Source organism: Taudactylus pleione, unplaced genomic scaffold (assembly GCF_031769625.1).
Source record: "Taudactylus pleione unplaced genomic scaffold, aTauple2 ptg000711l, whole genome shotgun sequence".
Lineage (NCBI taxonomy): Eukaryota > Metazoa > Chordata > Amphibia > Anura > Myobatrachidae > Taudactylus > Taudactylus pleione.
This window is the reverse complement of record NW_028285113.1, coordinates 7,735,700-7,751,224: the sequence shown is the minus strand read 5'-3', so window position 1 is coordinate 7,751,224 and position 15,525 is coordinate 7,735,700. Positions and strand designations below refer to the sequence as shown.

At 43.6% G+C, this 15,525-nt stretch overlaps 1 protein-coding gene across 2 annotated transcripts in view; it reads right to left on the bottom strand.

The window, feature by feature from the left end:
- Positions 1-15,525, bottom strand: part of DYNC2H1 (dynein cytoplasmic 2 heavy chain 1) — a 480,449-nt gene that overhangs the window by 367,250 nt on the left and 97,674 nt on the right. For both annotated transcript variants that reach the window (XM_088456705.1, XM_088456706.1), the window contains exons 27-30: positions 4,178-4,310; positions 3,460-3,577; positions 3,103-3,215; positions 2,902-3,021 (exon numbers count right to left, since the gene is read on the bottom strand). In XM_088456705.1, coding sequence (XP_088312831.1) covers positions 2,902-3,021; positions 3,103-3,215; positions 3,460-3,577; positions 4,178-4,310 — 484 coding nt within the window. The remainder of the gene's footprint in view (positions 1-2,901; positions 3,022-3,102; positions 3,216-3,459; positions 3,578-4,177; positions 4,311-15,525) is intronic.

The following is a 15,525-nucleotide window of genomic DNA, read 5'->3' as shown; positions in this document are numbered from 1 at the left end:
GGAGCCCGGCTGCGTGCGGCGCTGAGATTAATTTATGCATGCCCCTGTAATGGCGTGTGAATGCACAGGCACGCCTGCTTTTGGCCGACCACCCCCGTCACCACCCACAAACGGCACGTCCTGTCAATCAATACGAAGGTCTCTGCGGTTCCCTGCATACTCTGAGAGCCCTTACCGTACTCAACAACCTGTTCGTGCACGCGCAATACGATGCCTACACAGATCACAAACATCGGCTCGCACCGTGGGTTCTCTCGCTTGCGTTGCTTGCTGAATCTGGCCCTGGCTTACTAGGATGGCAAGAGACTCTAATGTTTCTCCAAAAGCGGTTTACATACACATTTATAGATCACACAAGCCTACGGGAGGGGGTATTTCTCTGCAAGAATGGTATTATGTATGGAATAATGGACCTCTAATGCAAATAATAAAGATATTAGAAAACAATGACAAGTTTCATGACCATATAAAGCAAGGGCACAGGATTCGGGTGACATACAGCTATAAGACAATAAGTTTCTGCTTCTCTCTCCCATCTTCTTGGTGGTATCTAAGCTTTGCAACCTCACTTAGTAATTCCAGGGGTGGCGACAACTGTGAATAGCTGGCTTCCCCCCTGATTTGGCCACACTAGAACATGAGCCCAGAGATGCAATCTATACAGAAAATAATAGGATGCGCCGACTGTACGGTTATCAGAATATATATATATATTCACACACACAAAAGAAAAAGACTTTTGCTATTGGTGCCAACAATAAAATATTACAAATCTGTGTATGTGGCAAATAAAAGCATCAGGGATTATCTTCATATTTTGATCATATCCTTTAAGCCTGCAGACCTTTGTCATGTAACCTCAATTCTCTGCAAGTCCCCACACTATGAACACAATCCCCATGCTTTAATTTGCTAGACACAAACTGATTTGCAGTATATTATTGTTAGCGATGATAGCAATTGTCTTTTTGTTCTGTATGTATGTATATGTATATGTGTGTATATATCTATATATATATATATATATATATATATATATATATATATATATCTATATCTATATCTATATATATATATATATATATATATATATAATTATATTGCCACACAGCTGGTACTATCTATACTAAAATTATGAGAATGTTGTCTCTGTAGGTTTGTTCCAAGTTGACGCAACAACTACTGAACAGATTTTCATGAAAACTGCATAATTTTTGTAGTGTAAACACCTAGAAATAACCGGCACTTTCATTTATCTATATCCGTCAAGTGGCTGAGCAGTAACAAAAACAACATTTATTGAAATCATCAATGCAAGAGATAGGTGAGGCACCATGCGTGCGGCCGGTAAGGAGTGGGGGGAGAGGTGCTTTGGGCCCGCAGACACTTAAATAGGATAGGCTACATAGCAGTCTGTGCACAGGGCACACGGTGACATTGGTGTGAGTGGTGGGTGAATAGGATAGGCTACATAGCAGTCTGTGCACAGGGCACACAGTGACATTGGTGTGAGTGGTGGGTGAATAGGATAGGCTACATAGCAGTCTGTGCACAGGGCATACAGTGACATTGGTGTGAGAGGTGGGTGAATAGGATAGGTTACATAGCAGTCTGTGCACAGGGCACACAGTGACATAGGTGTGAGTGGTGGGTGAATAGGATAGGCTACATAGCAGTCTGTGCACAGGGCACACAGTGACATTGGTGTGAGTGGTGGGTGAATAGGATAGGTTACATAGCAGTCTGTGCACAGGGCATACAGTGACATTGGTGTGAGTGGTGGGTGAATAGGATAGGCTACATAGCAGTCTGTGCACAGGGCACACAGTGACATTGGTGTGAGTGGTGGGTGAATAGGATAGGCTACATAGCAGTCTGTGCACAGGGCATACAGTGACATTGGTGTGTGAGATGGGTGAATAGGATAGGCTACATAGCAGTCTGTGCACAGGGCACACAGTGACATTGGTGTGAGTGGTGGGTGAATAGGAAAGGCTACATAGCAGTCTGTGCACAGGGCACACAGTGACATTGGTGTGAGAGGTGGGTGAATAGGATAGGTTACATAGCAGTCTGTGCACAGGGCACACAGTGACATAGGTGTGAGTGGTGGGTGAATAGGATAGGCTACATAGCAGTCTGTGCACAGGGCACACAGTGACATTGGTGTGAGTGGTGGGTGAATAGGAAAGGCTACATAGCAGTCTGTGCACAGGGCACACAGTGACATTGGTGTGAGTGGTGGGTGAATAGGATAGGTTACATAGCAGTCTGTGCACAGGGCACACAGTGACATTGGTGTGAGTGGTGGGTGAATAGGATAGGCTACATAGCAGTCTGTGCACAGGGCACACAGTGACATTGGTGTGAGTGGTGGGTGAATAGGAAAGGCTACATAGCAGTCTGTGCACAGGGCACACGGTGACATTGGTGTGAGAGATGGGTGAAGGCGCTGCTGCCACCAGTCTGTATAGCGCTGCTGGTCACGTAGGCCACTCCCGTGACAGGGCCCCTATGCAAAACAATACAGCTAGAACAAGTGAAATAAAAACAAAATGTTAACAGAAGCGATTTCATCGTGGGCGAAGCCGCAGGCAACTGCAAGTATACAATATGGGTAAAATCGATCGAGCGCACGCATATTTTAATTTTGATTTGTTTAAAAATTTGCCTACTGCTATCATGGCTGCTTCCAATCAAGGCTATATAAGGACTAGTTGGGTGAGACTCACAAGCGAATCCCTGTATAGAGGTTACCCACTGTACATAAGCCCAACATGGTGTGTTGGGATTATGTGCTGTTATCAGCCTTGCAACTTGGCAGACAAGTAAAAATGATAGATCTACAGATGATAAAATTATGTAAATAATATAATAATGCACTGAACCGTATACACTTACTTGAGAAGGAAAGCGGAGGGGATCGATAGTACCGTGAGTCTTCCTCCCAGCCGTCACGCACTCCGCCAGTAACATCTGTAGTGTGGACTTCATCTGAGAGGCCAAATGACTTAACCAGACCTACACGACAAAAACACTGTGGTGAGCGGGCCGATACGTTAAGTGCGACTCCCCCGTAACTCCTACTACTGTAATTTTCACCTCAACGTCGGTAGACACAAGGACCTTGTTTCTCAATGGAACAACTTCTCCTTCCAGTGATTTCATGGCAATGATATGCTTATAGCCCTCGTCAAAATCAACACTGTTCACTCCTAGGAATTATACAGAAGAATAAATCAGGGGACAGCCATTAGCTAATGGCGTTTGAGGTCTGCAGGGCCTTTTCTACTAGAAGACCAAAACTATTTTTTTTTATTTTGCTCCCAGCTCTGAATTCGCCCCATTGTGTGTTTATTACAGATAATCCAAAGACAAAAAACATGCCAGAAAAGCAACAATCATCACTTAGCGGGTGATCAGGATGACCGTACATACTATATAATTTAATGACTTTACCGGCAAAAAGTTTCTTCAGATGGGACTGGATGACTGTAGGGTTGGTGGACTGTCCCAGTATCTCCAGCAAGTCATCATCTCCAATAAAATAAAATCGAGGGAAAGCAGAGCGTTTTTCCTGTTAAATGAGAAATTCCTATATATATATAAAACCATACTGCTAGATACAACACACTGGGGTACACTACCGTGACCACTTTAGCGTCCTTTGCTGTAGTTATGTCTGTGACTATAATGTTAATGCTAGTTAAACCTCTTCCCCATTATACATGAGTGTGTGTCTGACTGTGCAAGGATAAAGACGCCCTCTTTGTGCATCCTGCTTGGTGCGTCTCTAGACATTACCATAGTACCCACCATGGAAACTTGCACCAGCCCCATGCTACTGTAAGTGCAGACCCTGCATCAGACAAGCAATTAAGCATCTGAGTTCGAAACCACTTCTGCAACATGCCAGCAACACCCTCATAACGAGCCCATAAGACGCAGCATCTCCGTGGGTCTGAATAGCCACTTCCCAGGAACGCCCCAAACACATTTTAAACTGTACTTTAAACCGGAACTGCGACTCATACACAGCATTGGAAGGATGCGCTGTGCGACTTTTTAGAATCTTACACGCATGCGCAGTTGAACCACCACCATCAGCGCGAATATCAGCATTGCGCGCAACCCAGGCCATTGTGTACGGCACATGTCAGACACAGCTACATTATACCTCTAGGAACTCATTCAGGGATTTCTGGCATCTTTGGAGCTGATCAAGGATGGTAATCAAAGAGTTTCTTATCCCCACCCGTGATGTCAACATCGTTACTCTGTTGTCTCTTTTTATGTCCGACATAATTGATCTGTAAAGAAGAAATAGATTGTGTAATAAAAATATTCAAAAAGGCATTACTGCTTATTGTAACCCTTACAGGCTGATGCAGTGTGTGTACTATCACATGTCATTTTGCTGTCAGCATGATCAGAGATGGAACACAGGCATTATCAGCTATGCAGACCCACATACATTTTGCAGGTATTAGGCCTTACAACTAGACAGGTGGATCGGTTATGGGAAGGGGCGTCCTCATTCAGGCAAGCAAAGCAGCGGAGAACAGACTCCAGCCCTTGTACAGTGGGCCTGGCAGCCCCCTATGTAATGCAGCGCTTTAGGTGAGCGTTGTATAGTGAACATAAAATTACTACAATGATGGCTTAAAGACACACTGTTTTGTATTTGTCTTTACTACAAATTTATAAAGCATCATAAGTGGCTTCATCGACAGACTAGAATTTCAGAGGTCTTCAACCTTTGGCCCTAAAGCTGCTGTGGAACTACACATCCCAGCATGCCCTGCCACCTTTTTGATATAACAGCATGCTAAAACTGTGTCAGGGCATGCTGGGATGTTTAGTTCCACAGAAGCTGGAGGGCCAAAGGATGAAGACCCATGGACTAGATGACAACACCTTTGGGGACATTATATATATTATATATCAGTGATTAGCGGCCATGTTGGAATATAATCTTGGTGGAGGGTGCGGCAGATGGGGAACTGTAGCTGTAAATGTCCTCACTGTTGCGACACTGATTTTATTTTTACATTTATGGGCCTAATTCTGATTTTTAGGTTATTGTTTTTCCTCGAATTCTCAGCAGTTTAAATGCTTATAGGGTCAGATGTATTAAGCTCTGGAAAGTGATAAAGTGGAGAGAGATAATATACCAGCCACTCAGCTCCTAACTGTCATGTTACAGGCTGTGTTTGAAAAATTAAAGTTGGGAGCGGATTGGTTGGTACTTCATCACTTTCCAGAGCTTAATACATCTGCCCCTTATATCGTCCAATCCATATCGGGCACTTTAGCCAGTGTGCACCTGCCATGTCGCGATATCATCAGCGGGCACAATGCTGCCAAATGCAGCATGGCCCCCCCTGTTGTGGCAGCTGCTTTCTAAAAGGAGAAAGACATTGTTCTTTAATACTTAAATATTAACGGTTTAATTGATTGCTATAGTACCAGTTTACAGGTAAAAGAGGGGCATACAAGGGAGGCCAGCCAAATGCAAATGTGCAAACAAAAAGTGGGGGAAGATCCCACTCATGTAAAAGCTCACACTCTAGTGGGAATAGCTGAGACAAGAGGAGCAAGTGTGGCTTAGAGTGAAGCCTGGGACTGGAGGCGTACCAGTGTGACTAGTATAGGCAGGGGCGGATTGGGCCGCTGAGAAACCATAGTGGCCGGCGGCCACCCAGCACTTGCCGCCGCCGCCGCCCCCCCTTGCTGCAGCAGGCAGCTCTGCAACTTCAGCAGCGCATGTGCAAACGCAAATGCTGATTAAAAAGAAAAAAGGCTGACGGGGGAGCATCCGTGCAGCCCCTCTACGGCCCGGCTCCCCACCTCCAGGACACAGTGACACAGCGCCACGCTGCCAAGACAAGCAGCGGGCAGAGGAGCTGCAAGTAAGTGGCGGCGGCTGCACGGGGGGTGATGTGAGGGATTTGCCCATGTTACGGGGAGACTTTCCATCAAATTGAGGGTATTTCCCAAAACTTCAGGGGAGTGGGCAAGTAAGGACCACGAGAGAGATTGGGTGGGGCAAGTAAGGACCACAAGAGACTGGGTGGGGCAAGTAAGGACCACAAGAGAGACTGGGTGGGGCAAGGAAGGACTATAAGAGACTGGGTGGGGCAAGTAAGGACCACGAGAGAGACTGAATAGGGCAAGTATGGGCTACGACAGATACTGGCAAGTATGGACTGAAGCTAGGTACACATGTAAACATTTTCTGTCCAACCATCCAACTAGTTGATTGGTTGGAATGACTATCTGGTAAGGTATGATAGAAAATGATAATCAGCAATTTGCTCCCAAACGCCGGAAAATGGACAAAAACTGCTGTTTGAACAAATTGTTTAGATCAAATATTTAACAAACTTGTCTGACGACCATTTTCATCTGTTTTCTGGCATTTAGGAGCAAATTGCTGATCATCAGTTACTCCCATACGTTACCAGATTTTCATTCCAACCAATCAACAAGTTGGTTGGACAGAAAATATTAAGGTGTGTATGCAGCTTAAGAGAGACTGAATGTGGACAGTAGAGCAGATTATTAATAGTATGGTCAATTTTTCCAAAACAAGGTGTGTATTATTCTAGAATGACTGTTTTCATCCTCATTAACCTGGTGAGAACTAGATGTATTTCTGCCATGACTCCTCAATATAACCAGCTGCGCCCCAGCTTTCAGTTTCAGCACTTAAGTTTTTGTAGATCACGTCTCTAAACCCCATGTTTTCATGCTGCAATTTTACCACAATGAACACTGGCTGTTAATTGTGACACAATTAATAATCAGAAAATAGAGATAATTATGACATACTACATAACCAAGACAGAGCCATATTTACAGTGACACAATGCACATGAACAGCATAGTAACAGGTCTTTTTTGCTTACCCCGCTGCTTAAATGAACCTAATGGGACCTGGCATCACGTTACCATGGCAACAGAACAAGTTATTTTGATTTAATGCTTCTAGTGATTAAATAATCAATGTGAGTTGTTTAATATTAAAGCAGAGATTAAAACCTTAGAGGCCAAAAGCTTTAAGTGATGCAGTTAATCACTCTTGTCCAGTGTGTTTTTCAAAAATTGGTTAGGCTGGTAATAAAAAAGGCATACATTAGCCAACATCAAAATGATGCTGAACACAGAGTCATTCGTTAGCGCACAGAGTCTCGGAACCATTGGCGGCTCCAGAGGTGTAGCTGCAGCGCAGTCCAAAATTCAAAATAGGGGAGACACACCAACTGCCACCCCAAACATTGCCAATAGGACTCACTGGCAGTCGGTGTGGCTCCCCTATTTGAATTTTGAATTGCTTTGCCACCCCACCTCTTGCAATGCTCAGAACCCCAACTTTTCAAACCTTTTGATCAGGCAAACCAACAAATTTTAAACAGTCTCTAAACATCCCAATTTTACTGATTACCTGTCCTGAATTTTATTGACACGACACGGTTTGTGGAAAAATCAGAGGCCTTTAGAGTTCAATACAACATTCTAGTTCCAACAAGACCCATCTATAAAATTAGGCAGGGGGGCAGGGCCACTGCCTCCAGAAACTCACCGTAAGGAAGGTCCTCGTGATTTATAATTTATCAAGACATATTCTATCACCATCATCACAACAGACTTGGGGACCTAATCATTATTTTAATTATCGGGGGCCAGGTGGATAATGAAGATCAGCTGTCCGAGCGATTCCTATGATACTTAGTGCTGCAGAGTCTGGTTCAGCATTGGAGGAGCCAAACATGTGTGGGAGGGATCCGATCCCTTTTCACCACCCTGAAATTTCTTCTCATAGGAAGGAGGCAGTGGTGTAGGAACAAACACCATCTGATGAGGACGAATGCTCCCACTGACAAGCTCCGAAAATGGAGCTTGGTGAATTTAGGTCTCCAAAGTAGTGTATTGGGGGCAGCGGGCAGATTGGGGCTGTAAGGTAAGCAGGAGATATCCGTGATATCTCCTGCGCTCTCTATACAATGAATAGCCTTGATACTGGACTTTTACAAGAGTAGGAGAACATTATAAGTTTCACCTACTTTTGTAGAAATTAAGGGATGATGCATCAAACAGTGTAAAGAGTTAAGAACAGTGGAGAAGTTGTCCATAGCAACCAATCAACTCTGAGGTAGATTTAATCAAGTACATTCTATAAAATAAACTAGAAGCTTGTCCACTTCTCCACTCTATAGAAGGCTTGAGGCATCTCCCCCTAAGGGGCAGATTTACTATGCTGTAGTTTTTCCAAAACCGCCAATGATTGGCAGCTTTGACAAATGGATTTCAAAAGGACAATAGTAATTAATACTGTTTAAAGGAGACCTTCAGTAAATCTACCCCTAACACACCTGTGTAGCCCCCGTTTTCCGGGAAGGATGAGGGCAGGGTCAGAGTTGGTGGATTCAGATTTCCAGGCCTTGCAGCTGCAAGGACCCGGCCAGACTGCGGTAAGCTTCAGCTACCGCAGCCTGGCAAAAGGAGCAACAGTCAACCGCGATGGTGATCACTAGCTGCAAACTCAGTCGCAGCGCTGGGATCGCAGATGCTGCATTTCGATGGACGGAATTGCACAGCCGCTTGTGTGCAGCTCTGAATCAGGCCCTGAGGTCAGAGGTCAGAGCACGGAGGATCACCAGCTATAATATCAAAAGATGGGCGATCAATTCAGCTCAAAGTTATTTTAAACATACTGGAGATCAATACATTTATTACTGCTGTCAGCATGATTTCAACTCAAGGGAATCGTTCTTAACAACAAAAACCCAATGAAGTAGTCCCCTATAATTGCCTCCTATAAAGATAAATGTTCCCAAATTGCTTATATTAGAAAACACTTGATAAAGACAGATCCATCACGCAAATCACTGAGTTCCCAGCTTCCATTGATGTGTTACAGAAGAGGAGGCAACCTCAAAGATTTATTGGTGCACCCATTGTATGACATTCCGGAGGTTATGTTTCCAGATGTCCAGTGATTAAGAAGAAATGTTTTTCAATTTGTGTATATTGTTAAACCTGCCGACTGTTACTCAGCGAGGATTCAAACAAGAATCCACATTCTCATAATAGGTATTGCATTAAACATTAACTCATCTAAACCAGTGTTAGGCAATCTATATTATTATTTGCCTATTGGTAAATATTGCATGGATAGAATGGAGAGAACCATGAGAATACAAATGTTTCTGTATGGACCAGCAATAGAGGTAATGCCGATTCACGGTGGTAATAAAATAAATATTTGCTACACTGTCAATCAGGATGGATCCATGAATTGGACACATTAGCTCCTACAGGGTTGAATGGCTCCTCATCCCCTCTCCATACACCCGTGGACCACGGTATTACACTGCGAGACGGTGGTGCGCCAAGAGCGGCTCATCAGGTGGGCTGTATTTATTACTCTTTACTATTGCCCTCTGATCCTACCCTGACAGCACAGAACAGAATGAAATCACTTCTGTGGCAATATTAATCTAAAAAACATGTGGCATTAAATACTCATCTACAAAAACAATGTGGAAGTATAGAACGCCAAAGCGAAAATGAAATATGGCATCTCCGGTACTTACCATGCACATTATGCTCATACAATAACATTCATTTATCTGTATTAAGAAAAACTACAATGAATCATAGCATCACTTAATGGGATCTAACTAGCAATGTATGGTTTAACGCATCCTTGATTAGCTTTTCCGTTCCGTCAACTACCCATCGTAAACTAAGTGCTTCTTTTGCAACAAAACATTACACACTATACAGAGAATATGCCCAAATCATGCCCGCCCCAGCCACATTAAGTCCTCCACAGCTACTTGTCTCATACACTAGCCTATCATAATCCATACACAAATATTAACTTTTATTTAAAAGATAACACAATGTGTGTGCAGCAACCTACATTGTAAACATACAAACATTTAACAGCAGCAAACATTAAAGTAACAGCACAGATTGGGTAAGGCAGATAATACGGCCCGGATAAGACAATTTAGTGATGCTAGCAGAAGCATATATTGCCTTATCAGGGGATGGAATCTGTGCAGTACTCAGTAATCCATTACCTAAAGTATTGCGAGTCACTGACAGGAAAGAGGAGACAGTGGTCAGAGCACTGGTGACAAGGAGTGTGCTAGGGAAGAACAGGAGGGAGGAGGGACCTGCCTGTAGGAGCTTTCATACTAAGGGGATGGGAAGTATAGCTGGAGGGTGAACTGGGAAGGATACTTGGAGGATGGGAAGAGGAGAAGAGTATCAAGCTAATTTGAGAATGATAAATAGCTATACTAATGACATTTTAAATCACTTAACACAGTGCTTGACAAATTTTTCTAAAATCTAGGAGCCAGGATGAAAGTGTAGGAGCCAGACCACTGCCCCCCAAAAAACATTACAGGAGTGAGTGAGGAGCACAGCTCTGTGTGTTATGCAATGGTTATACACACTATACTAGTCCACAAAATGGTCACAGCTGAATGGATACAGTAAAATGGAGGCCCCCTCACTGCTCTGGCCAGCCCCCCTGCCGGAGATAGGAGACGGACAGCCGGGGACGTACAGGAGAATCAGCGTAGACTGGGACAGACAGCAGGGATCAGAGCAGGCCAGGATGGAAAGGAGTCGTCAGTGCAGGTCGGGACGGACAGAGGCACAGCAGTCACCGCTGGCAACACTCCTGTGCATTATATGAACACAGCAATACTATAGGCACGAATCTCCGCCGGAGCTGATGGGGATCTGCTTCCTCCATCACTGCAAAATCTAGTAGTCAGGCAGCAAAATCTGGTAGCCATGGCGACCTTGCCCCCGGGATTTGTCGAGCCCTGACTTAGCACATGCATGTCCTTGATAAACAACTGATTTTAGTCAACCATCTCCGTACATACCTCAATGTGCAATAACGCCTGGCACGAGAGAGCCAGGTCCAGTTTGCCTCAGCTTACGCTGATGAAGTATCTCATTTGCCTGAACATGTGTCTTCACAAGACTGCACGGATTCATTTCATATGTGACACTACTATATCTGCCTGTATACAAAGTACAACGGACCAAGGCGTGGGAAAAAGTCGCGGTCACTGCATCATAGCGCTTTGTATACAGAGTCAGTCTGAGTTGCACACAGATATACAAGGGTCACATGGCTTATTAATCAGCGCATTCTTGTGAAGGGAGAAGACACATTTCTGGTCAAAAAAAAAAAAAAAAGATGCAAAAAAGATGCTCGGCACAAGCAGAATCAGACTGAACCTGAAGACTAAAGGATGGGTTCTCAGTGTGGGGTATATTTACTAAGTGTCAGCTTGTAAAAATCACTACTATTTGGCATGTTTAAGCCCCCCCCCCAAAAAAATATTTTACAATCAAACAGCATTGCCCATTTTACATATAGAGCTCAAACGTGGCGGGAAGTGGCAGCGTTTACAATCCACGGCTTGAAATACACACTGTCAAACATGAAAGGGGAGGCATGGTGGTCTGAGGTGCTTTGCTGGATCCAGAGTCGGCGACTTGCACAGAGCGACTGGCACCCTGAACCAAAAGAGCTACTATAGCATTTTGCAGCGCCATGCAATACCCTCTGGTCTGTGCATTGGGCCTGATTCAGAGCTGAACGCTCTGACCAGAGCGCTCGCTCTGAATCAGGGCCCTCCTACCTGTTTTAGGAGCGTCCTCATGGACGCTCGCATAGCTGTGAGTTACCACCCACAGCTTATGCGAGCGTCCATGATGATGGTCGCGATGGTCAAAGACCATCGCGACCATCGGGCTTGCGATGAGACCCTGCGGTAGGGTCTCGCTTCCGCAAGCCCAGGAGTGATTTTGGCTCTATCAGAGCCAAAATCACTCCCACTGACATCACTAGTGATGTCAGTGGGGCCGGCTTCAGACGGAAGGCGTTCCCATGGGAACGCCTCCGTCTGGCAGCCACGCCCCCGGCACGCCCACCAAAGGGGGCGTGCTGTGAATCAACATCGACAGCACGCCCCCTTTGGTGGCGAGACCTGGAGCAACAGCTTGGTTGTCGCAGTCCGGGTCTCGCGCATGCGCACGACGGAGCTCCCTCCGTCGTGTGCATGCGCAGTGGGGCAACATCGACCCGTTTGCGAGCGTCCTTTGCTCGCAAACGGGTCTGAATGACCCCCATAGTTTGTTAATGGTTCATCTTACGGCAGTATAATGACCTAAAATATACCTCCAGGCAGTGTGTGTAACTAGATATTTGAAGGCCCCTTATGGGGCCTTCAATGGCCCAATGGTTAAAAATGTATGTAACACATAACTTTGACAAGGAAGATGGTAGCCCTCAGCACTGGGCCCCATAGCACCTGCATCCCTTGCCCCTATGGTAGTTACGCTTCTGCCTCCAGGCTATGACAGAACTACCTTTGAGGAAACGATGAAGAAAATGGGAGGCATCAAATCGTGCAATTTCAAGCACAGTCTCCAAACATATACCCCATCAACAAACAAACAAAAAGTAGGATAAACCAGTGCTGAACAAAAATCTATATATTACAGCTTCAGATAGCGGGATCTCTCCTAGTTCTGATTATATATGTTGCAGGATTCTTGGAGAAAATTAGAAAACCGACTCTTACATAATCATTCAGTCTCTATTGCACATCAAGGTTTCTTTTTTATCCAAATGGTCTCAAAGTGACACTCTATGGGCAGTATTCAATTGTTTTCGCGGTCCGGATCTCCCGTCTAAAGTGATGGGAGATCGCGGGCCGCTATTCAATTGTTCCTGCTTTTCACGCTGATTCCGCCCAAAGTGGTTGGGTTTAGCCGCGTAAATCAGCTACCCCCGACCAAAGTGCTAGGCGCTATCACGAAAAGTGCAGCTTGGGCGCCCAATCAGGTAACTTTTCGCCCATTTCAGCTCACACCCCCCCTGGGGCTGCGAGCTGAAATGGAGCGCTGTCAGCTGATCGCGCCCGACAGGAGCAACAATTGAATAGCTCCATCGGGCACGAAGAGGGCTGGGAACAATTAGATTCCGCCCTTAGTATATATGGCAACACTTAGTGTCAGCGGCTGTAACACTGTAACGTAGCGTTTCGCATGCAGATGCACCAGCAGGTGTACACAGAATATAGGCATGCCGCATATTATTTTAATCAACAGAAGCTGGTTGTGCAACCTATTCGCATAGCTGTGCAAATAAGACACATTTTAAAAAGTTGCGTGAATAGACGTTCGGTGCCATCAAGTCAAGCCACGGCAAGGCGCAGCTAGTAGGGCTGTTTAACGCGCAAGGAGGATAGCAGTATGAGAACACATCTGTATTTCCTTTCCATTGTAAAAAAGAAAGCCGCGAGTGTGTTCGGTGGTAATATCTGCAAAAGGTGGCTACTTTGAAGAGTCAAAAATTTAGACGAAATTCTGTGAAACAAATGATTCTATTATTTCTTTTCAATCTCTAATTGTTTATTTGTTCTATGCTTTAATTTCAGGAGTAAATTTCAATTAAAACTGGAATAATGGAAAACTTAATATGTACTTTAATAGAGAAAAAGCAGTGATCGCATAATAAAAGAAAAGCTACGATTACAATATTGTAAACTTAAAAACTACATTTTTTTAAATTATAGCTATTACAGGAATCGCCATTCCTGCTGCGGGCTTAATAGCGCAAAATTAACTTTTACTGCAGCCCAGTGATATAATTCACATTAATTAAAATGATAAACTAGCCAACAAATGTAAGATGACGAGTTCTATTTACTAGTTAACTGGCTTGCTTAAGTACTTTATGATAGGTCACTCAACAACATAATAATAATTTACATTCAGTAATGTAACTATGTAATAAGCAAATACTTCTAGGGAGAGTTTGGCCTAGAGCTAAATAACCCAATTTTCCAGCCGAATTTAATCTAAAACTAAAACGGTTGTTGAAGCATTAACTTAAATCATATTAAAAAAAAAAAAAAAAGGATAACCTAAAAATGTCAGACTCCTTATGGTAATAAGATACAAAATCGGTAAATGTTTATTATATGTGGGAACTCTGGTCCTGTATCTATCCTTACCGATTGGCTACAATTATCTTATGCAGTCCCTGCCCCACTTTCTTCTCAGCTTTTTTTATTTAATCTCTTTATTTATAAAGGTAAAGACAGACAAAAAAAAAAAGGAAAATACATACAGTAAAAGAAATGTAATAGCAACAGAATTCTAAAAAAACATAATAATAATACAAAGTCACATTTAGGCAAGAGTGCCAAACATTTTATAGATCAATAACAATACAAAACGGAGTATGGATACAAAAAGGCACAAAAACTATAATATGCGATTCGGTAAAAATAAAAATAATAGATGTCAAACTACCATGTTTTTGTATGTTTTTTTTAACATTTGAGAAATACAACAATGGATGTAAAGTAAGAGAAACTGGTTGGAAGCTGGGAAGGGGGGCACCAGGCAGCAGAATCAACAAAAATACCAAAAGTGGGACCAGAATTAATAGAGCTTAAAAAAAAAGGAACACAGTTCTAATGTTGTAAAATAAAGCATCAAACCAGGCCTGGAAGGTGTTTATTAAAATGAAAATACCAAGGGGTCCATACTTCGTGAAATTTTGGAATTTTGTCATGGAAGAGAGCAGTGATATATTCCATGGAGGCAGTGTACAAAATTGTATTGATTAGTGCAGGAATAGGGGGCGCAGTAGGTTGCTTCCAACTAGTGGCACTCAGGAGTTTAGCAGCATTAAACACATGACCAAATAGCTTATTTTAAGATTTAGAAGTATCAGAAAATGGTTTGCATAACAAGACATGTAATGGGTCTTTATTGGGTACAGAGGTGAAGATACAGCCTATCATTGACATAACTTCATCCCAAAATGTACAAATCAATGGACAGTCCCACCATATGTGAAAGTAGGAGCCATTATATACAGACTGATCCAGCAGGGGTCTGATGTCAATGGGTAGAGAGAATGACGTTTTTCAGAGACCATATACCATCTGGTATAAAGTTTGTAAGCAGTTTACTTGGTATTAATGGATGTCTTAGAGAGCTATTGTCTAATATTTGACCACTCTACATCATCCAGATTCCTACCCAGGTCAGTCTCCCAAGCGAATTTGAATGACTCTTTAAACTCAGGGGGTGACCCTGCCAATAAGGAGTATAGTATGCAAATTGCCCCTTTACAACTACAGTAGGGTCGTAAGTGCAGAGAAGCTCGAAAGAGCAGAGTTCCTTGAAAGAACATGACTTACAGAGGGAATTGATAAAACTGGTGATCTGCAAGTACGCAAAATGGTCTCTAGGTTGTAGTCCATTTTTTTCACACAATTCCTCAAAAGTACGAGGCAAAGTCCCCAACAATATGTAAGACTCTAGTGATACCTACAGCAACCCAGGGGCGCATATATGGACCCACATAACGGAAACTGAGGGATTTCAGTGGGGACGGGTAGGGGGCTAAGGCTAACCGGTTATTTACTCTGTCCCAGATACTCAGAGAGGCCTTAACAC